Source organism: Esox lucius, chromosome 12 (genome assembly GCF_011004845.1).
Source record: "Esox lucius isolate fEsoLuc1 chromosome 12, fEsoLuc1.pri, whole genome shotgun sequence".
Taxonomy (NCBI): Eukaryota; Metazoa; Chordata; class Actinopteri; order Esociformes; family Esocidae; genus Esox; species Esox lucius.
Window position 1 is genome coordinate 31,481,976 of NC_047580.1, and position 23,978 is coordinate 31,505,953.

The window sequence follows — 23,978 nt, forward strand, 5'->3', positions numbered from 1 at the left end:
TTTACACTAACTGGCCAGAACAAATTCTTAGTTTGTTGTTAAACTTGCTTGGCAATAAAACTCTTTCTGTTTCTGATTCTACTATACAGTGTTGCCAGATGAGAAAGATTCCCACAATATGGGAGGTTTCCGGCGCAACTGGGTGATTTTTAATGACAGTGTGCATGGAAAAATGGGCTCGGGCAGGTTGATTTATAGGGTTTTATAGAACAATTGTAGTTTGTGGTTCCTTTTGTGGTATCCGCAGGTGATTGAACAGTATACAGTCTTTGCAATCTGGCAACCCTGGTACTGTATATTGAGCCACAGCAATCAAACAAGCAGACCAGTAGGTGTTCCTGATGTCTGAACACGTTTATTGCTCTGTCACGAACATTTGCGCGACAAAGTCACATTAAGGAGTACCAATGAACTCAATATATTAAAGGTCAAAACCTTGACTGTACATTGTGTAATTTGTCAATGGAAACCAAAATCACCAACCGATTGAGAGCTGGATTCAAACTCACAGTGAAAATCTAAGTAAACTATTGAAATCGCAGGCAGTTCCAACTTGTGTGAATTTCATCACGGCAACTCATGATGTGACTCAGTAGTGTGTATGGCCCCACGTGCCTGTAAGCACTCCTGACACTGTCTGGGAATGCTCCTGATGAGACAGCGGATGGTGTCCTGGGGAATACAAAACAAATGATGTGCAGTTAAGGTCATTTGAATTCATGCATGAGGTTTTAAATGTTGTACATCATACAGCTGAATGGGATATACATCAACAGTAAACTGAGGAGCATTTCCACAGGTAACAAACTGATTATGAATCTCCTCATTGCCTTCCATATACTCAGCCATAAACAATTGCCAGTAATATTTATTTTCTATTTAAGCATATTTTTATGATAGTAAACAATGCCCTTTAGTGCCACCTGGTGGCCAGAGTAGTCACTGGGTGTTTCTTGAACTCTCCACTTTCACTTTTCAAGTCTGCATTTTTTAAATCTAAAATGTTTCTATCCACCGTTCTTTCTTATTGCTTGTTCTCTCTCTTGACATTCTCAGTCGCACCAAGCATGTCCAGTTCCAGGAATACTCTTTTCTCTGTAAGAGGAGGAGATATGTTTTACTTTCACATTCCAACCACCCCCACATAACCAACAGGCTTAAGTTCAGTTCCAGTCCAAAGTTCCAAAGGTTCCAGTCTTCTTTATGAGTGGATATAGAACACAAATACATTAAAGGCTGATGTCAAGACTGAAGACAGGCAACACCATCGACAAAGTAAGTGACCAGCTCTTCTATTTAGTACTGTTTTTGCGTAGTGATATAATTCAATCACTTTTGAGATTCAGAGGTGAGGTATAGTGTACCAAACAAACCAGTAGGTACACTATACTCAATTAAGTATTACAAAATTAGTGCTATAAAACAACAAAAATAATAAATATTTCATAAATTTTTTGCAATGTGGATGTACGGATTTAGATGTTTCATAGGGACTTGATAGCTAGCAACATATCATCAATTACAACATAATTAACCTAAACTGTATGCGTAAACATAACTCGTAAGCACAGATCAACTTTTACCGTCCAATCAAAAGGAAGTCTTTGTATTCTCTGCCACCTCTGGTCTGATTGTCATTAGTGGTGGGTGTGATTCTGAGCTCCATCCAGGAGAGGTCAGAGGTCAGTGTCATGTTCTGGAACCCTGGTGGGTGTGTCTCTACCTCAGGAATGTCAGTCTCCGTGCACAAGTTTGTGTTGCCCAGAGTTTTCCTCAGGTGTCTCCTATTGTGTCTGTACTGCAGACTGGATGGTGATTCAGTGGTGTGGGACTGTCTCACTTCTCTGGGCCACGACCACAGCCTCTGTTGTAGTGAACTTGTTTGCTCTCGCAGCATTTTGTGTCAGGTTGGAGGACTATGCAGGTGCTTGTAGGAATATACTGAGCCCTCTGTCCATGAGGATCTGGTCTGGGGAAAATGTATACCCGTCACAGGAGGGTTTTTCAATGCAAGTTAGTGATCAGCAGTCTCAGTGTGTTGACTCTCCATGACCACACGTGACTGTGTGTCTGCAGTCAATGTGTCTTTCCCTGGTGTGTAGAAAACCTGGTGGTTGTAACTCTGCAGCTGTATATCTTCTTTGGTCTGGGTGGTACTTTACCTAAAATCACACTGGATGTACACTCTTACACTGTAAACTAACTGGTGGAACCTTTTGGTAGAAAATACAATGTCTGACAATTATTTTGCCATTTGAGCATTGAGCTTTGCTGTTTCAATTAATGCTCTTGAAGAGTCAGCAATTTGTTGTCGTTCTTGCAGTCGACAAGCCCCTTGTACATCTTGAGATGCGTCAGCCTCTATGGACTCTGCTTGCTGTAACCAGGTGGAGGCATTTCAGCTATTGCACATACAGGGGTGGACAAAATAACAGAAACACCATATCACAAATACACCTACCGAGATCACATTAATTAGATTGCTAACTAGCAGTACATATGTGTCATCTATTGAAGAGATCTGATTGCTGATTTTTCAGAGCAACATGAAGCAACCAACAGAGTTCCAAAGAGGCCAAATAGTTGGTGCTGTTCCATTGTGTGAGTTCTCCAGTTTGGCACTTGACCTACATCCGCATTTTGTTGACCGACTCTGGTGACTTCCTGGTTGTCTGTGAGGGGTTCCTGGTTGTCTGGGAGGTTTTCCTGGTTGACTGGGTTGTCTTCCTGGTTGTCTGGGAGGTCTTCCTGGTTGTTTGGGAGTGCTTTCCTGGGCAAGACCCAGTTCCATTCTCCATTAAAATGAAGGGCTGTTTTTTTGGACTGTCCTCTAATCTACAAACTGCTCTCTGTAGAACCTATGCCATCTAAACTCAGTTTCCTAGTCAAAGATTAAATGTAATTCTGTTCAGTAAAGCTCAGTCTGTTCTGTATCTCTACGTTAACGTAGTGTTGTTTCAGGGTTTTATATATTTCAGGACAGGACATATGGTTTTATTCAGTCTGGAGGTGAAATGTAGGGGAGCCAATTAACAATTAACAGAACCAAGATGACAGCACCCCTCTGAGCCTGGGTCCTCTCTAGGTTTCTTCCTAAAATTCAGCCTTCTTAGTGAGTTTTTCCTAGCCACTGTAACGAGGACGCGCGTGGAGGACGCGCGCCATCCCCCCCGACGTGGTATTCGGCGCGCGTCGTCGCCGGTCCTCTAGCCACGCCGCTCCTCCTCCCACGGCACTGTCATGTCTTGTTATTGCACACACCTGGTGTCCATTCCCTCATTAGGTTGCCTATATTAGTTCCTGTGTTTCTGGGTGTCTTTGTGTGGTATTGTTCTATGTCTTTATATTGTGGAGAGAGGCACGTTCGTTTGTGCGTTTTATCGCCGTGTATAGCGTGCCTTTGTTGTGTTATTATATTTTGAGAATACAGTTTTGTTTATCGCCTCCCTGCGTTTGGCTCCAAGTTCTTTGACACACTCCACTACACCCAGCCGTGACAGCCACTGAAATGTAATAAGGCCAGGTGTTTCTGTAAAAGCACTTTGTGACAACTGCTGTTGTAAAAAGGGCTTTATAAATACATTTGATTGATTGATTGATAGACAACCTTTATGGGCAACTGTTCTCAGGCTTTCATCTACATTCTATATTACCAAACTCAATGACACCCTCCTTCAGGACTTGTATTTAACAGGAGGAATGTCCTAAAGGCTTGATCAGGGGTCAAAAAGAAATAGTGAACAGCTATCCTATTACAAACAATACATTTGAGCTACCATTGTAACAAAACTAGTCCATTAAGGTTTAAAATGGACATAGTATATTTCCAGTGTTACATAAGCATGTAATATAAAATGTAATACCACTAATTTTGTATTATATTAAGTGTTTTTCATTCCATTAACTGTGTCAGTCTAAAGGCCCACATGAAGATTAAAGACAGAAGGGATGGTTCCATTATAATGGTTTAAAACTGCAGCGTTGTGGACCTTTCAGTGAGATGGTGAGGAATGGAGAACCATGGAAGACTTGATATGCATAGTAAGTTTAACATTCATTTTTTACCAATTTGAATTGGGAAAACTATTAAACTTTCATATTGGAGCTGGTAATCTCTCCCCCAATGTAAACCTATCATATATCTCTAACCCTGATCTCTTCAATGGCACAGGAGCTCTGTATGACACTACAGAACACTCCTTTTACAGCAGACAAATCATGTTTATAGTGTTGAAATATTTAATTTCTCCATTTACAGATTTGTCTAACAATCAGTTTGATTCTTCTAAACATCAAGTCCTCTGCTGCATGTGGTCCAGCTGAATACAGTATAGGTACTGAATGTTGTCCTAGGTGTTCACCAGGTAAGGACCATCCATTTATATTTAATTAATTAATTATGAAGACAATGTCTGTTAATACCAATCCATCTACACTATAACATATTAACTTCCTGTCCCACAGGAAACCGTGTGAATAAACACTGTACAGAGTTTACAAGTACTTTTTGTGCCCCCTGTATTGACTCCACCTACCTTGATGAACCCAATAGTCTTACAGCATGTACACCATGTACACACTGTGACCCAGTCTTTGGTTTGATGGTAAAACATCCATGTAGACCTTCATCAGACACTGTCTGTGAGCCACTGGAGGGGTTCTACTGTACAGACCCAACTAAGGATGGTTGTAATGCAGCCCAGAGACACAGCAGCTGTGAACCTGGACAATACATCAGACAGAAAGGTACTACTTTCATTATATTCAAGTTCACTGTAATCATCTTTCTATGGTGGACTGACATGGATTGATATACTGGTTGAAATATCAGTACCTGTCAAAAATCTCAATTATTTTATTATTTTCATACTCAAATAATGTTGTTGACCAAATAATTTATTTGAAGGAAAAGAAACAATTGAAATATTCCCTGCTGTTCTTATTAGAGCTCTTTTGGCCATCCTATCCCTAAAGGAGCACAGATTTCTTTCTTCATTTTAGCATTGACTTTAAAGATACTTACTTACTTCATGGAAAAGTGTTCTTAACTCTCACTGGGCTTTTGGTTGTCCTACCTAGCTATAGTAAGATGAATGCTCTATCTTAGTCTGAAAAATAATAAAAATGTCAAATTATAGTACATTTTTCTATACTGTATGTGTTTGTGCAGGAACTCCATCTACAGACACTGTGTGTGTTGACTGTACTGGTGACACCTATTCAGATGGATCATTTACATCCTGTCAACCACACACACAGTAAGTGTTGTTTTACTAATCATTATTATCATCTCAAGTCTACAATAATTAACACAGTTTGATCTCAATTTTCTTAATATAGATGTGACACCTTGAAACGTCTACAAGTTAAACCTGGAACTCACTGGTCCGACTCTGAATGTGGACCACAAACCTCCCCTCCTATAGGTTTAATTCTACTTGTACTTCTTGGGCCACTGGCTTTGGCAGTTGTGATTGCTGTAATTATATGTGTCAGAAAAAGAATACATTCTAATTCAGGTAAGATGATTTCAGGGTGTTGTATAATCCTGGAGGGGGGCGTTAACAGTCTGTTTAATTAAGAGACTGAACCCCTGAAAAGCAGCAGGGCCTGACAGTGTCTCCCCATCCACCCTATAGCACTGTACAGATCCGTGTCTGGACGTCACTGGAGACCTGCTGCATTCAGGCCTGCTTCAAATCTTCCAACATTATCCCAGTTCCCAAGAAGTCAAGGATCAAAGGACCTAATTACTACAGATCGTCAGATCGTCATTTGAGCGCCTTGTGTTGTCCCACCTCAAGACCATCACTGACCCTCTTCTAGACCCACTGCAGTTTGTCTACAGAGCCAACAGGGCTGTGGATGATGTGGTCAACGTGGCTCGTCACTTCATCCTCCAGCATCTGGACTCCCCTGGAACCTGGAAGCACTTGTCTGACCCCCTGATCATCAGCACCGGCTCCCCTCAAGGCTGTGTCCTGTCCCCACTACTCTTCTCCCCGTACCAACAGCTGCACCTCCAGTCACCACTATCAAGCTCCTGAAGTTTGCGGATGAGTCCACCCACATCTGACTTATTTCTGATGGAGACGAGTCTGCCTACAGGTGGGAGATTGACCATCTGGTGTCCTGGTGCCGTCAGAACAACTTGGAGTTCAACACCCTAAAGACCGTGGAGATGATGGTGGACTTCAGGAGAAACCCAGCCACCCTCCCCCCATCGCTTTGGGTGTCTCCCCAGTCAACTCTGTGGAGTCCTTTCACTTTCTGGGCACCACCATCACCCAGGATCTCAAGTGGGAGCTGAACATCACCTCGCTCACAAAGAAAGCAGAGGATGTACTTCCTGTGGCAGCTGAAAAAGTTCAACCTGCCAAAGACTGATGGGGCATTTCTACACTGCCATCATAGAGTCCATGCTGACCTCCTCCATCACCGTCTGGTACGCTGCAGCCTGCCCTTGTCCTTGGTAGCATCATCCGCTCTGCTGATTGGTTGCAATCTGCTGTCTCTACAAGACCTACACACCTCCAGGACTCGGAGGCGAGTGGCAATAATTGGGGCTGATCCCTCTCACCCAGGAAATGGACTATCCAGAACTCTCCCCTCTGGCAGAAGGGGGACCAAAACCTCTCGCCACAAGAACAGTTTCTTTCCTAAAGCAGTAGGCCTCATGAACATGCTCTCGGAGCCAAACTGACTATAGCCCGCTCCCCACATACACACACAACCCTCAACCGGACAAATCTATAACCCCTCCCCACATGCACACACAACAGTCAATGGACAAATCTATAACCCCTCCCCACATACACACACAACCCTCTACTGGACAAATCTATAACCCCTCCCCACATACACACACAACCCTCAACTGGACAAATCTATAACCCCTCCCCACATACACACACAACCCTCTACTGGACAAATCTATAACCCCTCCCACATACACACACAACCCTCAACTGGACAAATCTATAACCCCTCCCCACATACACACACAACCCTCAACTGGACAAATCATGCACCTTACATGTTTGTTAAATTATAAAAAATATACTATTAATGCTCATTCTACTGTTTTTATGCGCAATCCACTTTTCTTATTTACACTAACTGGCCAGAACAAATTCTTAGTTTGTTGTTAAACTTGCTTGGCAATAAAACTCTTTCTGTTTCTGATTCTACTATATAGTGTTGCCAGATGAGAAAGATTCCCACAATATGGGAGGTTTCCGGCGCAACTGGGTGATTTTTAATGACAGTGTGCATGGAAAAATGGGCTCGGGCAGGTTGATTTATAGGGTTTTATAGAACAATTGTAGTTTGTGGTTCCTTTTGTGGTATCCGCAGGTGATTGAACAGTATACAGTCTTTGCAATCTGGCAACCCTGGTACTGTATATTGAGCCACAGCAATCAAACAAGCAGACCAGTAGGTGTTCCTGATGTCTGAACACGTTTATTGCTCTGTCACGAACATTTGCGCGACAAAGTCACATTAAGGAGTACCAATGAACTCAATATATTAAAGGTCAAAACCTTGACTGTACATTGTGTAATTTGTCAATGGAAACCAAAATCACCAACCGATTGAGAGCTGGATTCAAACTCACAGTGAAAATCTAAGTAAACTATTGAAATCGCAGGCAGTTCCAACTTGTGTGAATTTCATCACGGCAACTCATGATGTGACTCAGTAGTGTGTATGGCCCCACGTGCCTGTAAGCACTCCTGACACTGTCTGGGAATGCTCCTGATGAGACAGCGGATGGTGTCCTGGGGAATACAAAACAAATGATGTGCAGTTAAGGTCATTTGAATTCATGCATGAGGTTTTAAATGTTGTACATCATACAGCTGAATGGGATATACATCAACAGTAAACTGAGGAGCATTTCCACAGGTAACAAACTGATTATGAATCTCCTCATTGCCTTCCATATACTCAGCCATAAACAATTGCCAGTAATATTTATTTTCTATTTAAGCATATTTTTATGATAGTAAACAATGCCCTTTAGTGCCACCTGGTGGCCAGAGTAGTCACTGGGTGTTTCTTGAACTCTCCACTTTCACTTTTCAAGTCTGCATTTTTTAAATCTAAAATGTTTCTATCCACCGTTCTTTCTTATTGCTTGTTCTCTCTCTTGACATTCTCAGTCGCACCAAGCATGTCCAGTTCCAGGAATACTCTTTTCTCTGTAAGAGGAGGAGATATGTTTTACTTTCACATTCCAACCACCCCCACATAACCAACAGGCTTAAGTTCAGTTCCAGTCCAAAGTTCCAAAGGTTCCAGTCTTCTTTATGAGTGGATATAGAACACAAATACATTAAAGGCTGATGTCAAGACTGAAGACAGGCAACACCATCGACAAAGTAAGTGACCAGCTCTTCTATTTAGTACTGTTTTTGCGTAGTGATATAATTCAATCACTTTTGAGATTCAGAGGTGAGGTATAGTGTACCAAACAAACCAGTAGGTACACTATACTCAATTAAGTATTACAAAATTAGTGCTATAAAACAACAAAAATAATAAATATTTCATAAATTTTTTGCAATGTGGATGTACGGATTTAGATGTTTCATAGGGACTTGATAGCTAGCAACATATCATCAATTACAACATAATTAACCTAAACTGTATGCGTAAACATAACTCGTAAGCACAGATCAACTTTTACCGTCCAATCAAAAGGAAGTCTTTGTATTCTCTGCCACCTCTGGTCTGATTGTCATTAGTGGTGGGTGTGATTCTGAGCTCCATCCAGGAGAGGTCAGAGGTCAGTGTCATGTTCTGGAACCCTGGTGGGTGTGTCTCTACCTCAGGAATGTCAGTCTCCGTGCACAAGTTTGTGTTGCCCAGAGTTTTCCTCAGGTGTCTCCTATTGTGTCTGTACTGCAGACTGGATGGTGATTCAGTGGTGTGGGACTGTCTCACTTCTCTGGGCCACGACCACAGCCTCTGTTGTAGTGAACTTGTTTGCTCTCGCAGCATTTTGTGTCAGGTTGGAGGACTATGCAGGTGCTTGTAGGAATATACTGAGCCCTCTGTCCATGAGGATCTGGTCTGGGGAAAATGTATACCCGTCACAGGAGGGTTTTTCAATGCAAGTTAGTGATCAGCAGTCTCAGTGTGTTGACTCTCCATGACCACACGTGACTGTGTGTCTGCAGTCAATGTGTCTTTCCCTGGTGTGTAGAAAACCTGGTGGTTGTAACTCTGCAGCTGTATATCTTCTTTGGTCTGGGTGGTACTTTACCTAAAATCACACTGGATGTACACTCTTACACTGTAAACTAACTGGTGGAACCTTTTGGTAGAAAATACAATGTCTGACAATTATTTTGCCATTTGAGCATTGAGCTTTGCTGTTTCAATTAATGCTCTTGAAGAGTCAGCAATTTGTTGTCGTTCTTGCAGTCGACAAGCCCCTTGTACATCTTGAGATGCGTCAGCCTCTATGGACTCTGCTTGCTGTAACCAGGTGGAGGCATTTCAGCTATTGCACATACAGGGGTGGACAAAATAACAGAAACACCATATCACAAATACACCTACCGAGATCACATTAATTAGATTGCTAACTAGCAGTACATATGTGTCATCTATTGAAGAGATCTGATTGCTGATTTTTCAGAGCAACATGAAGCAACCAACAGAGTTCCAAAGAGGCCAAATAGTTGGTGCTGTTCCATTGTGTGAGTTCTCCAGTTTGGCACTTGACCTACATCCGCATTTTGTTGACCGACTCTGGTGACTTCCTGGTTGTCTGTGAGGGGTTCCTGGTTGTCTGGGAGGTTTTCCTGGTTGACTGGGTTGTCTTCCTGGTTGTCTGGGAGGTCTTCCTGGTTGTTTGGGAGTGCTTTCCTGGGCAAGACCCAGTTCCATTCTCCATTAAAATGAAGGGCTGTTTTTTTGGACTGTCCTCTAATCTACAAACTGCTCTCTGTAGAACCTATGCCATCTAAACTCAGTTTCCTAGTCAAAGATTAAATGTAATTCTGTTCAGTAAAGCTCAGTCTGTTCTGTATCTCTACGTTAACGTAGTGTTGTTTCAGGGTTTTATATATTTCAGGACAGGACATATGGTTTTATTCAGTCTGGAGGTGAAATGTAGGGGAGCCAATTAACAATTAACAGAACCAAGATGACAGCACCCCTCTGAGCCTGGGTCCTCTCTAGGTTTCTTCCTAAAATTCAGCCTTCTTAGTGAGTTTTTCCTAGCCACTGTAACGAGGACGCGCGTGGAGGACGCGCGCCATCCCCCCCGACGTGGTATTCGGCGCGCGTCGTCGCCGGTCCTCTAGCCACGCCGCTCCTCCTCCCACGGCACTGTCATGTCTTGTTATTGCACACACCTGGTGTCCATTCCCTCATTAGGTTGCCTATATTAGTTCCTGTGTTTCTGGGTGTCTTTGTGTGGTATTGTTCTATGTCTTTATATTGTGGAGAGAGGCACGTTCGTTTGTGCGTTTTATCGCCGTGTATAGCGTGCCTTTGTTGTGTTATTATATTTTGAGAATACAGTTTTGTTTATCGCCTCCCTGCGTTTGGCTCCAAGTTCTTTGACACACTCCACTACACCCAGCCGTGACAGCCACTGAAATGTAATAAGGCCAGGTGTTTCTGTAAAAGCACTTTGTGACAACTGCTGTTGTAAAAAGGGCTTTATAAATACATTTGATTGATTGATTGATAGACAACCTTTATGGGCAACTGTTCTCAGGCTTTCATCTACATTCTATATTACCAAACTCAATGACACCCTCCTTCAGGACTTGTATTTAACAGGAGGAATGTCCTAAAGGCTTGATCAGGGGTCAAAAAGAAATAGTGAACAGCTATCCTATTACAAACAATACATTTGAGCTACCATTGTAACAAAACTAGTCCATTAAGGTTTAAAATGGACATAGTATATTTCCAGTGTTACATAAGCATGTAATATAAAATGTAATACCACTAATTTTGTATTATATTAAGTGTTTTTCATTCCATTAACTGTGTCAGTCTAAAGGCCCACATGAAGATTAAAGACAGAAGGGATGGTTCCATTATAATGGTTTAAAACTGCAGCGTTGTGGACCTTTCAGTGAGATGGTGAGGAATGGAGAACCATGGAAGACTTGATATGCATAGTAAGTTTAACATTCATTTTTTACCAATTTGAATTGGGAAAACTATTAAACTTTCATATTGGAGCTGGTAATCTCTCCCCCAATGTAAACCTATCATATATCTCTAACCCTGATCTCTTCAATGGCACAGGAGCTCTGTATGACACTACAGAACACTCCTTTTACAGCAGACAAATCATGTTTATAGTGTTGAAATATTTAATTTCTCCATTTACAGATTTGTCTAACAATCAGTTTGATTCTTCTAAACATCAAGTCCTCTGCTGCATGTGGTCCAGCTGAATACAGTATAGGTACTGAATGTTGTCCTAGGTGTTCACCAGGTAAGGACCATCCATTTATATTTAATTAATTAATTATGAAGACAATGTCTGTTAATACCAATCCATCTACACTATAACATATTAACTTCCTGTCCCACAGGAAACCGTGTGAATAAACACTGTACAGAGTTTACAAGTACTTTTTGTGCCCCCTGTATTGACTCCACCTACCTTGATGAACCCAATAGTCTTACAGCATGTACACCATGTACACACTGTGACCCAGTCTTTGGTTTGATGGTAAAACATCCATGTAGACCTTCATCAGACACTGTCTGTGAGCCACTGGAGGGGTTCTACTGTACAGACCCAACTAAGGATGGTTGTAATGCAGCCCAGAGACACAGCAGCTGTGAACCTGGACAATACATCAGACAGAAAGGTACTACTTTCATTATATTCAAGTTCACTGTAATCATCTTTCTATGGTGGACTGACATGGATTGATATACTGGTTGAAATATCAGTACCTGTCAAAAATCTCAATTATTTTATTATTTTCATACTCAAATAATGTTGTTGACCAAATAATTTATTTGAAGGAAAAGAAACAATTGAAATATTCCCTGCTGTTCTTATTAGAGCTCTTTTGGCCATCCTATCCCTAAAGGAGCACAGATTTCTTTCTTCATTTTAGCATTGACTTTAAAGATACTTACTTACTTCATGGAAAAGTGTTCTTAACTCTCACTGGGCTTTTGGTTGTCCTACCTAGCTATAGTAAGATGAATGCTCTATCTTAGTCTGAAAAATAATAAAAATGTCAAATTATAGTACATTTTTCTATACTGTATGTGTTTGTGCAGGAACTCCATCTACAGACACTGTGTGTGTTGACTGTACTGGTGACACCTATTCAGATGGATCATTTACATCCTGTCAACCACACACACAGTAAGTGTTGTTTTACTAATCATTATTATCATCTCAAGTCTACAATAATTAACACAGTTTGATCTCAATTTTCTTAATATAGATGTGACACCTTGAAACGTCTACAAGTTAAACCTGGAACTCACTGGTCCGACTCTGAATGTGGACCACAAACCTCCCCTCCTATAGGTTTAATTCTACTTGTACTTCTTGGGCCACTGGCTTTGGCAGTTGTGATTGCTGTAATTATATGTGTCAGAAAAAGAATACATTCTAATTCAGGTAAGATGATTTCAGGGTGTTGTATAATCCTGGAGGGGGGCGTTAACAGTCTGTTTAATTAAGAGACTGAACCCCTGAAAAGCAGCAGGGCCTGACAGTGTCTCCCCATCCACCCTATAGCACTGTACAGATCCGTGTCTGGACGTCACTGGAGACCTGCTGCATTCAGGCCTGCTTCAAATCTTCCAACATTATCCCAGTTCCCAAGAAGTCAAGGATCAAAGGACCTAATTACTACAGATCGTCAGATCGTCATTTGAGCGCCTTGTGTTGTCCCACCTCAAGACCATCACTGACCCTCTTCTAGACCCACTGCAGTTTGTCTACAGAGCCAACAGGGCTGTGGATGATGTGGTCAACGTGGCTCGTCACTTCATCCTCCAGCATCTGGACTCCCCTGGAACCTGGAAGCACTTGTCTGACCCCCTGATCATCAGCACCGGCTCCCCTCAAGGCTGTGTCCTGTCCCCACTACTCTTCTCCCCGTACCAACAGCTGCACCTCCAGTCACCACTATCAAGCTCCTGAAGTTTGCGGATGAGTCCACCCACATCTGACTTATTTCTGATGGAGACGAGTCCGCCTACAGGTGGGAGATTGACCATCTGGTGTCCTGGTGCCGTCAGAACAACTTGGAGTTCAACACCCTAAAGACCGTGGAGATGATGGTGGACTTCAGGAGAAACCCAGCCACCCTCCCCCCATCGCTTTGGGTGTCTCCCCAGTCAACTCTGTGGAGTCCTTTCACTTTCTGGGCACCACCATCACCCAGGATCTCAAGTGGGAGCTGAACATCACCTCGCTCACAAAGAAAGCAGAGGATGTACTTCCTGTGGCAGCTGAAAAAGTTCAACCTGCCAAAGACTGATGGGGCATTTCTACACTGCCATCATAGAGTCCATGCTGACCTCCTCCATCACCGTCTGGTACGCTGCAGCCTGCCCTTGTCCTTGGTAGCATCATCCGCTCTGCTGATTGGTTGCAATCTGCTGTCTCTACAAGACCTACACACCTCCAGGACTCGGAGGCGAGTGGCAATAATTGGGGCTGATCCCTCTCACCCAGGAAATGGACTATCCAGAACTCTCCCCTCTGGCAGAAGGGGGACCAAAACCTCTCGCCACAAGAACAGTTTCTTTCCTAAAGCAGTAGGCCTCATGAACATGCTCTCGGAGCCAAACTGACTATAGCCCGCTCCCCACATACACACACAACCCTCAACCGGACAAATCTATAACCCCTCCCCACATGCACACACAACAGTCAATGGACAAATCTATAACCCCTCCCCACATACACACACAACCCTCTACTGGACAAATCTATAACCCCTCCCCACATACACACACAACCCTCAACTGGACAAATCTATAACCCCTCCCCACATACACACACAACCCTCTACTGGACAAATCTATAACCCCTCCCACATACACACACAACCCTCAACTGGACAAATCTATAACCCCTCCCCACATACACACACAACCCTCAACTGGACAAATCATGCACCTTACATGTTTGTTAAATTATAAAAAATATACTATTAATGCTCATTCTACTGTTTTTATGCGCAATCCACTTTTCTTATTTACACTAACTGGCCAGAACAAATTCTTAGTTTGTTGTTAAACTTGCTTGGCAATAAAACTCTTTCTGTTTCTGATTCTACTATATAGTGTTGCCAGATGAGAAAGATTCCCACAATATGGGAGGTTTCCGGCGCAACTGGGTGATTTTTAATGACAGTGTGCAGGGAAAAATGGGCTTGGGCAGGTTGATTTATAGGGTTTTATAGAACAATTGTAGTTTGTGGTTCCTTTTGTGGTATCCGCAGGTGATTGAACAGTATACAGTCTTTGCAATCTGGCAACCCTGGTACTGTATATTGAGCCACAGCAATCAAACAAGCAGACCAGTAGGTGTTCCTGATGTCTGAACACGTTTATTGCTCTGTCACGAACATTTGCGCGACAAAGTCACATTAAGGAGTACCAATGAACTCAATATATTAAAGGTCAAAGCCTTGACTGTACATTGTGTAATTTGTCAATGGAAACCAAAATCACCAACCGATTGAGAGCTGGATTCAAACTCACAGTGAAAATCTAAGTAAACTATTGAAATCGCAGGCAGTTCCAACTTGTGTGAATTTCATCACGGCAACTCATGATGTGACTCAGTAGTGTGTATGGCCCCACGTGCCTGTAAGCACTCCTGACACTGTCTGGGAATGCTCCTGATGAGACAGCGGATGGTGTCCTGGGGAATACAAAACAAATGATGTGCAGTTAAGGTCATTTGAATTCATGCATGAGGTTTTAAATGTTGTACATCATACAGCTGAATGGGATATACATCAACAGTAAACTGAGGAGCATTTCCACAGGTAACAAACTGATTATGAATCTCCTCATTGCCTTCCATATACTCAGCCATAAACAATTGCCAGTAATATTTATTTTCTATTTAAGCATATTTTTATGATAGTAAACAATGCCCTTTAGTGCCACCTGGTGGCCAGAGTAGTCACTGGGTGTTTCTTGAACTCTCCACTTTCACTTTTCAAGTCTGCATTTTTTAAATCTAAAATGTTTCTATCCACCGTTCTTTCTTATTGCTTGTTCTCTCTCTTGACATTCTCAGTCGCACCAAGCATGTCCAGTTCCAGGAATACTCTTTTCTCTGTAAGAGGAGGAGATATGTTTTACTTTCACATTCCAACCACCCCCACATAACCAACAGGCTTAAGTTCAGTTCCAGTCCAAAGTTCCAAAGGTTCCAGTCTTCTTTATGAGTGGATATAGAACACAAATACATTAAAGGCTGATGTCAAGACTGAAGACAGGCAACACCATCGACAAAGTAAGTGACCAGCTCTTCTATTTAGTACTGTTTTTGCGTAGTGATATAATTCAATCACTTTTGAGATTCAGAGGTGAGGTATAGTGTACCAAACAAACCAGTAGGTACACTATACTCAATTAAGTATTACAAAATTAGTGCTATAAAACAACAAAAATAATAAATATTTCATACATTTTTTGCAATGTGGATGTACGGATTTAGATGTTTCATAGGGACTTGATAGCTAGCAACATATCATCAATTACAACATAATTAACCTAACCTGTATGCGTAAACATAACTCGTAAGCACAGATCAACTTTTACCGTCCAATCAAAAGGAAGTCTTTGTATTCTCTGCCACCTCTGGTCTGATTGTCATTTGTGGTGGGTGAGATTCTGAGCTCCATCCAGGAGAGGTCAGAGTTCAGTGTCATGTTCTGGAACCCTGGTGGGTGTCTCTCTACCTCAGGAAAGTCAGTCTCCGTGCACAAGTTTGTGTTGCCCAGAGTTTTCCTCAGGTGTCTCCTATTGTGTCTGTACTGCAGACTGGATGGTGATTCAGTGGTGTGGGACTGTCTCACTTCTCTGGGCCACGACCACAGCCTCTGTTGTAGTGAACGTGTTTGCTCTCGCAGCGTTTTGTGCCAGGTTGGAGGACTGTGCTGGTGCTTGTAGGAATATACTGAGCACTCTGTCCATGAGGATCTGGTCTGGGGAAAATGTATACCCGTCACAGGAGGGTTTTTCAATGCAAGTTAGTGATCAGCAGTCTCAGTGTGTTGACTCTCCATGACCACACGTGACTGTGTGTCTGCAGTCAATGTGTCTTTCCCTGGTGTGTAGAAAACCTGGTGGTTGTAACTCTGCAGCTGTATATCTTCTTTGGTCTGGGTGGTACTTTACCTAAAATCACACTGGATGTACACTCTTACACTGTAAACTAACTGGTGGAACCTTTTGGTAGAAAATACAATGTCTGACAATTATTTTGCCATTTGAGCATTGAGCTTTGCTGTTTCAATTAATGCTCTTGAAGAGTCAGCAATTTGTTGTCGTTCTTGCAGTCGACAAGCCCCTTGTACATCTTGAGATGCGTCAGGCTCTATGGACTCTGCTTGTTGTAACCAGGTGGAGGCATTTCAGCTATTGCACATACAGGGCTGGACAAAATAACAGAAACACCATATCACAAATACACCTACCGAGATCACATTAATTAGATTGCTAACTAGCAGTACATATGTGTCAGATATTGAAGAGATCTGATTGTTGATTTTTCAGAGCAACATGAAGCAATCAACAGAGTTCCAAAGAGGCCAAATAGTTGGTGCTGCTCCATTGTGTGAGTTCTCCAGTTTGGCACTTGACCTACATTCGCATTTTGTTGACCGACTCTGGTGACTTCCTGGTTGTCTGTGAGGGGTTCCTGGTTGTCTGGGAGGTTTTCCTGGTTGACTGGGTTGTCTTCCTGGTTGTCTGGGAGGTCTTCCTGGTTGTTTGGGAGGGCTTTCCTGGGCAAGACCCAGTTCCATTCTCCATTAAAATGAAGGGCTGTTTTTTTTGGACTAAACTCAGTTTCCTAGTCAAAGATTAAATGTAATTCTGTTCAGTAAAGCTCAGTCTGTTCAGTATCTCTACGTTAACGTAGTGTTGTTTCAGGGTTTTATAAATTTCATGACAGGACATATGGTTTTATCCAGTCTGGAGGTGAAATGTAGGGGAGCCAATTAACAATTAACAGAACCAAGATGAACAGCACCCCTCTGAGCCTGGGTCCTCTCTAGGTTTCTTCCTAAAATTAAGCCTTCTTAGTGAGTTTTTCCTAGCCACTGAAATTTAATACTGTTGTTTGCTCCTTGGTGTTTAAGGCCAGGTGTTTCTGTAAAAGCACTTTGTGACAACTGCTGTTGTAAAAAGGGCTTTATAAATACATTTGATTGATTGATTGATAGACAACCTTCATGGGCAACTGTTCTCAGGCTTTCATCTACATTCTATATTACCAAACTCAATGACACCCTCCTTCAGGACTTGTATTTAACAGGAGGAATGTCCTAAAGGCTTGATCAGGGGTCAAAAAGAAATAGTGAACAACTATCCTATTACAAACAATACATTTGAGCTACCATTGCCACACAACTAGTCCATTGAGGTTTGTAATGGGAATAGTATATTTCCAATGTTACATAAGCATGTAATATAAAATGTAATACCACTCTCGATTTTGTATTATATTAAATGTTTATCATTCCATTAACTGTGTTTGTGTAAAGGCCCACATGAAGATTAAAGACAGAAGGGATGGTTCCATTATTATGGTTTAAAACTGCAGCGTTGTGGACCTTTCAGTGAGATGGTGAGGAATGGAGAACCATGGAAGACTTGATATGCATAGTAAGTTTAACATACATTTTTTACCAATTTGAATTGGGAAAACTATTAAACTTTCATATTGGAGCTGGGAATCTCTCCCCCAATGTAAACATATCATATATCTCTAACCCTGATCTCTTCAATGGCACAGGAGCTCTGTATGACACTACAAAACACTCCTTTTACAGCAGACAAATCATGTTTATAGTGTTGAAATATTTAATTTCACCATTTACAGATTTGTCTAACAATCAGTTTGATTCTTCTAAACATCAAGTCCTCTGCTACATGTGGTCCAGCTGAATATATAATAGGTGGTGAATGTTGTCCGATGTGTTCACCAGGTAAGGACCATCTCGGTATATTAAATGGATTATTATGAAGACAATAAATGTTAATACCAATCCATCTATGACATATTGACTTATTGTCCCACAGGAAACCATGTATACAGACATTGTACAGAATATACAAGTACTTCCTGTGTTCCCTGTATTGGCTCCACCTACCTTGAAGAACCCAATGGTCTTACTAAATGTATACCATGTAGACACTGTGACCCAGTCTTTGGTTTGATGGTAAAACATCCATGTAGACCTTCATCAGACACTGTCTGTGAGCCACTGGAGGGGTTCTACTGTACAGACCCAACTAAGGATGGTTGTAATGCAGCCCAGAGACACAGCAGCTGTGAACCTGGTCAATACATCAGACAGAAAGGTACTATTTTCATTATATTCAAGTTCACTGTAATCATCTTTCTATGGTGGACTGACATGGATTGATATACTGGTTGAAATATCAGTACCGGTCAAAAATCGAAATTATTTTATTATTTTCATACTCAAATAATGTTGTTGACCAAATAATTTATTTGAAGGAAAAGAAACAATTGAAATACTTCCTGCTGTTCTTATTAGAGCTCTTTTTGTCATCCTATTCCTAATGGAGCACAGATTTCTTTCTTCATTTTAGCATTGACTTTAAAGATACTTACTTCATGGAAAAGTGTTCTTAACTCTCACTGGGCTTTTGGTTGTCCTACCTAGCTATAGTAAGATGAATGCTCTATCTTAGTCTGAAAAATAATAAAAATGTCAAGTTATAGTAATTATTTCTATCTTGTATGTGTTTGTGCAGGAACTCCATCTACAGACACTGTGTGTACTAACTGTACTGGTGACACCTATTCAGATGGATCATTTACATCCTGTCAACCACACACACAGTAAGTGTTTTCTGCTTCCTTCAACAAATAAAAGTAGCTCTACAATGATAAATGAATATGCGTAGACATTTAAAATATAATGTTGGATCACCATATTGTCCTTCATATTTCTTCTATTTTCTCTTAATATAGATGTGACACTTTGAATCTTCAAGAAATTAAACCTGGAACTTTTAGGTCCAACCCCGAATGTGGACCAAAGACCTCATCTCTTATACCTGTAACTGTATCTACAGTTTTGGTGTTCATTTTTTTAATAACTGGGACTATCATATTAATTTTAGTAAGGAAAAACCTTAAAAGCAGGTAATAATTTTTTTTCTTTTGGAATTGTACACAACAGTTATTTTGATTGCCTAAGGATGAACACAGAGAATGAAAAAGTCAATGTTTACTCTCATATATCTGACACTGCTTTTGTCTCAATTCTGATTCTTGTATTTTTCAAGGCACAGGAGGGTTGTAAATAAACAGGCAGATGAACAAACCCCTACCAAGGTATGTTAATGCCCCCTCCCCCACCCATAACTTTACATCACATTGAATGTGTTAAGGAGGTGGATGATATATTTCCTTTTATTAATACTGTCAACATTTTCCTCCAGGATTCACATTTGATAGAAAGTAATAATAAAAAGGAGTTTTTAATGCACTGCACCTGGACGTAGGTAGGATAAAGAATCTTGAAGTTACTGCCTTTGAAACAAACATCTACAGATGATCTGACAACATCACCACGGACATCCACTTGTGAATTTAGTGATGGCTAAAGACATCTACCAAATGATTCCACAGTATCACCATGGATGTAATGGAACTTGTGAATCTAGTGACAATATCTGTTCTTTTTTACACAAAAAACATACAGACTCTCATAATGAGACGTCCAGGACACCAGTATGGAAGAAATGGACTCCACTAGTTGTAACCATGGATTTATATGATTCCATTACAGACTGAACCACAAGGGACAGTGATGACCAGTTACCCATGATGCATCACAATGGAACACATTTGATACAAATCATGACTTGTAGTAATCCTCAAACATAGTACAATATATAAATATTTTGTACATTTGTATTTTTTTACATCCTGATGAATTGTATTGCACTTAAATGTTTTTATGATGGCTGATTTTATAATCTATTTTTAATTGAGTTGTTTCTATGAGCTGTAATTCATTTACATGAGTATAACAGGCAGGTCTCCAAGTACAACATTCCTCTATAAACAATTCTGGAGACAATAAATGGATGAAGGAGAGCTTTTCTGCATCAGAAGAGGTGATCAGGTTCTATCTGATCCCTATAACATGTTATGCAACAATTGTAATCTACTTTTGTATTTTCATTAAAGAAATCATTAACCAAATAAATGTATGTTCTAACTATGAGTGTGTGAGTATTCTAGTTAAGTACAGTTGTGTCCAACACATTCAGACTAAATTCAAACTGACTCTGATGACCTGACAATAAGACCACTGACTGACACTAGTGTGGAACCAGGTGGTGTTTTATACATTAATAGGATTGGCTTCATCTTTGTAGAATAGGATTAGTACCTGTCCTTTTGTGTGAGTAATGCATCTAGTGATGTCAGTGCCACAGGAAAGAGGAACGGGAAAAGTAATATTGGTAGATAGTGATAGCAGAATGAGTCTCTGAGGCTTTCCAGGCAATTGTGTCGCACATTACTCAAGACCTTATTCAACACAGTGTACACTAGGGACACATGGTTAAAATAATTCCAAGCTACCAAATCATGAATTAGATATGTGTTGGGGAGTATCTCAATGCCTATGGTAGCTAGTACCTATACTACTGCTGAAACAAATTATTATGGTGTCGTATTAAAATACACCAAGAATCGGTAGTTACAATCATCATAAGGCCAGGTAATATTTATAATTTTTTATATTAGAATATCGTTTGTTAAGTAACACTGTGTAATGACTCAAACACAGGACCTTCAAATCCACAGCCACACGCGCTACCTACTACTAATAACTAATTCTGTATATGGCCTATATGTCTTTAAACTATGTAGGGACGTTTGGTTGACAAATGACCGCACATGAAGTAAAATGAAATAAAGAGGGACACATTTGTGTATGCTCCTAAAGGAAATCAGGGCATCTGTAACTGGGGAAGAGTGCTTCTGTAAACAGGTGAGATAAATTATATTTGTGCTTTTGTGACTGCTCCGAAAAGACTCTTTTCAAAAAAAGAAATTTCAAAATGAACAAAAAAAACAACTCTTAATGACCTCCTTGAATAAACTCCATGTCCACTTCCAACATCTCTGTACTCTCTTAGCAACAACCAGCCAACGACATCTCACAAAGCCGGAGCAGGACTGGTTAACCCTCTGAGCCTGGTTCCTCTGGGTTTATTCCAAAATTTCAGCCCCTTTTACTGAGATTTTCCCAGCCACTGTGCTTCAACGCTGTTAAAACGGCTTTAGATAAAAACGGCTTTATAAAAGAAAATTATTCAATTAAATCAACAACCTGAAACTGACACTTAAGGCAAAATGGTCACATGGGTCTACAGATGAGCGAGGCCTCGTTTGTTTGTCAGTGTGAGGCTTCAGCACAAATTACCATAGGTACTGGAAAGACGCCTCAGAACCAGATGTAACATCACTATTTAGACACCCCTGAGTAGTGATGGTGAGGGGAACAGTGGCGGCGCCAGAGATTTTCTTTTGCTGGTGCTACAGGGTAGCTTCACATTCCAGTGAGTGTGCTCTAAAATGTAGAGTTTCCCTTGACACAGTTCAGATACACGCACCCGCTCCGCAGCGGTCTAATAAACAATAATCAGATGATTATCCTGTTAGCTTTTGACCCATCTCTCTATTTGCAAATAAACTGTTAATTGTGCCAAAATAATTTTGTCTCTGTACTTACTCTAATAGTGCCTATCGATGGAATTACCATCACAGGACCAACAGGGCAACTTAAATAGGATCCCCAATCAGAGGCAATAGGGAGCAGCTACCTCTGATTGGCGATAATCAACCCACAATGCACATAGAGATGCCTAGAGGCACCCCAGCCAGGATCTGACATCGTTATCATGGCACCTGTCAGTGGGTGGGATATATTAGGCAGAAAGTGAACATACTGCACTCAAAGTTCATGTGTTTGAACCAGGAAAATTGGGCAAGCATAAGGATATGAACGACTTTGACAAGGGCCAAAGTGTCATGGGTCAGACTGGGTCAGAGCATCTCCAAAACTGCAGCCCTTGTGGGGTGTTCCCGGTCTGCAGTGGTCAGTACCTACTTCAGTTTCTGGGCAGTCACTGTTTGAGATTTATTCTGGTGTAAGTTGTTGTGTTTTCCTGTTCCTGGTTTCAAGATCTATCACGTTTAAGTTCTTTTAAGTTCTCTGCTTTCCTTGTCCTACCTCCATCTGCAATCTGGAACATATTACACCTGGATTAAATTGGCAAAGAAGAAATGTTCACCAACAGATGTTGAAATTAACTATTTGTTAAATTACAAAACCTACATTTTTAAGCTCATGAAATTTAGGACCAGCATTTAAAATGACATTTGTTTTCAATGTGCACAGGTTATAGTCTATACAGTGTGGTAAATGTTCATTAAAGTAATCAACATCTTGTGGTGGTTCTACCATAGCCAGTTACATTTCTACACATTTTCACTAATATCAATATGAGCAAGCTCAAATTGTGGCTTGATGAAGCACAGCTAGTTCAGTCAGATAGCACTGGGTCTGTGTAGGGATATTTTCATAAAATGTTATTTCACATTAACCTGATGAAGAGTAGACAGAACGTCTCATGTGATCACTTGCATATTAATTGAGTGTTAATTGATAAAACATTTAACCAGGGCTCATATTATTTTCCCAAACAGTTTAATGGTTAAGAGAGAGTGATGAACTATTGTTCCCATGGTCAGTGCAACAAGTGGTTGTTGTTATCTCATATTGAGGACAGAAGGACCTGTAGCTTGTCCTTGACTGTCTTGGCAAAATCTTGGGAGGATGAGTGAGCCCATAGATAAGGAAATCTTTCCATTTCAGAGAATATGCTGAGTCATGATGAGTAGTGGCTGGGGGAGCGAATCCCAGAGGGTTGTGAAAAACATGATGGAAAATTCGAGAAGGATCCATCCAGAAATTAGCATAATGGGAGGACCTAATATCATTGTATAACCATACTGTAAAAAATGTGCGTTTAAGGTTTGGAAGTCGGTTGTTCTGCAGACCAACATGGCTTGGTTGCTTTGCAGATCAGCACGGCTTTATGACGTCAATAAAGTCTACTTTTGGATTCGAAGGCTCCTGAGTCTTTGCATCTTTTATTGTCTGGAAATCTGAAGTGTTTTCCACGACATCTGCAACACATCAGCTGACATGGAAATCACTCCAAACACAGTCACAAGATTTCTGTATTTATTATGGCCATCATGGGTTACTCACTCAGTCTGCTGTTCGGCTGGTTGTCTTAGCATGTGATTACTAAATCCACCCAACTCCCCAGCCTCAACCTGTTTGGTTTTGCTTCATTTCGTAGGGGGATTGGTACAGTGTTATTTTTATTAGTTCTGCTGTAAACATGATCATGTGATGGCTGAGTTAACCGAAAGGAACAAAGTGTAATGCCAGTACATCATATTTGTATTGTTGTGCTTTGTTCCTTGTGATGCATCGATACTCGGACTAAGGGACACAGAGACAAAAATGTATCTCGGCACATACTAACAGTTTTATTAATTATTATGCAAAATATGAGAGACGCGTCAAGCGCTTACAGACATAATCATCCGAGGAGTCTCTAACTCCATACATGAACAATCCGTATTTATTACATAGAAAAAGGGGTGTGGTAAGTTGTTGCCCATCGGTCTCATGTCAATCAAA

General features: G+C 41.0%; 2 protein-coding genes across 8 annotated transcripts in view; both read left to right on the forward strand.

Annotated features, from left to right (window-relative positions):
- Positions 1–604: 604 nt before the first annotated feature.
- LOC117595359 (tumor necrosis factor receptor superfamily member 14-like) lies at positions 605–6,035 on the forward strand. 2 transcript variants are annotated; one of them, XM_034295695.1, is made up of 8 exons: positions 605–799; positions 1,057–1,275; positions 3,997–4,041; positions 4,259–4,364; positions 4,465–4,746; positions 5,171–5,258; positions 5,341–5,519; positions 5,640–6,035. In XM_034295695.1, the coding sequence occupies exons 3-8, from the start codon at positions 4,021–4,023 to the stop codon at positions 5,777–5,779; spliced, it is 816 nt and encodes a 271-aa protein (XP_034151586.1). In that variant the 5' UTR covers positions 605–799; positions 1,057–1,275; positions 3,997–4,020; the 3' UTR covers positions 5,780–6,035. The 2 variants fall into 2 exon arrangements, with proteins under 2 accessions (XP_034151586.1, XP_034151585.1); XM_034295694.1 differs by lacking the exon at positions 605–799 and having other exon boundaries at positions 1,049–1,275.
- A 1,678-nt stretch (positions 6,036–7,713) lies between these two features.
- Positions 7,714–23,978, forward strand: part of LOC105023885 (tumor necrosis factor receptor superfamily member 14-like) — a 31,034-nt gene continuing 14,769 nt past the window's right edge. The window contains exons 1-8 of one of the 6 annotated variants that reach the window (XM_034295693.1): positions 7,714–7,908; positions 8,166–8,384; positions 11,106–11,150; positions 11,368–11,473; positions 11,574–11,855; positions 12,280–12,367; positions 12,450–12,628; positions 12,749–13,144. In XM_034295693.1, coding sequence (XP_034151584.1) covers positions 11,130–11,150; positions 11,368–11,473; positions 11,574–11,855; positions 12,280–12,367; positions 12,450–12,628; positions 12,749–12,888 — 816 coding nt within the window. In that variant the 5' untranslated portion in view covers positions 7,714–7,908; positions 8,166–8,384; positions 11,106–11,129 and the 3' untranslated portion in view covers positions 12,889–13,144. Of the gene's footprint in view, positions 7,909–8,157; positions 8,385–11,105; positions 11,151–11,367; positions 11,474–11,573; positions 11,856–12,278; positions 12,368–12,449; positions 12,629–12,748; positions 13,145–15,176; positions 15,494–17,750; positions 17,872–18,088; positions 18,195–18,288; positions 18,571–18,990; positions 19,079–19,210; positions 19,385–19,527; positions 19,577–19,683; positions 20,719–23,978 lie in introns of those variants that run through there. The other 5 variants (XR_004576552.1, XR_002197555.3, XM_034295692.1 and 2 more) reach the window with 5 other exon arrangements.

Excerpts from the sequence above, each read along its gene's own strand:
- LOC117595359 (XM_034295695.1), top strand. The coding sequence starts at position 4,021 with ATGGAAGACTTGATATGCATA. Across the intron at positions 4,747-5,170 it reads ACAATACATCAGACAGAAAG|GAACTCCATCTACAGACACT; the intron begins GTACTACTTTCA and ends GTGTTTGTGCAG. Across the intron at positions 5,520-5,639 it reads AAGAATACATTCTAATTCAG|CACTGTACAGATCCGTGTCT; the intron begins GTAAGATGATTT and ends TCCACCCTATAG.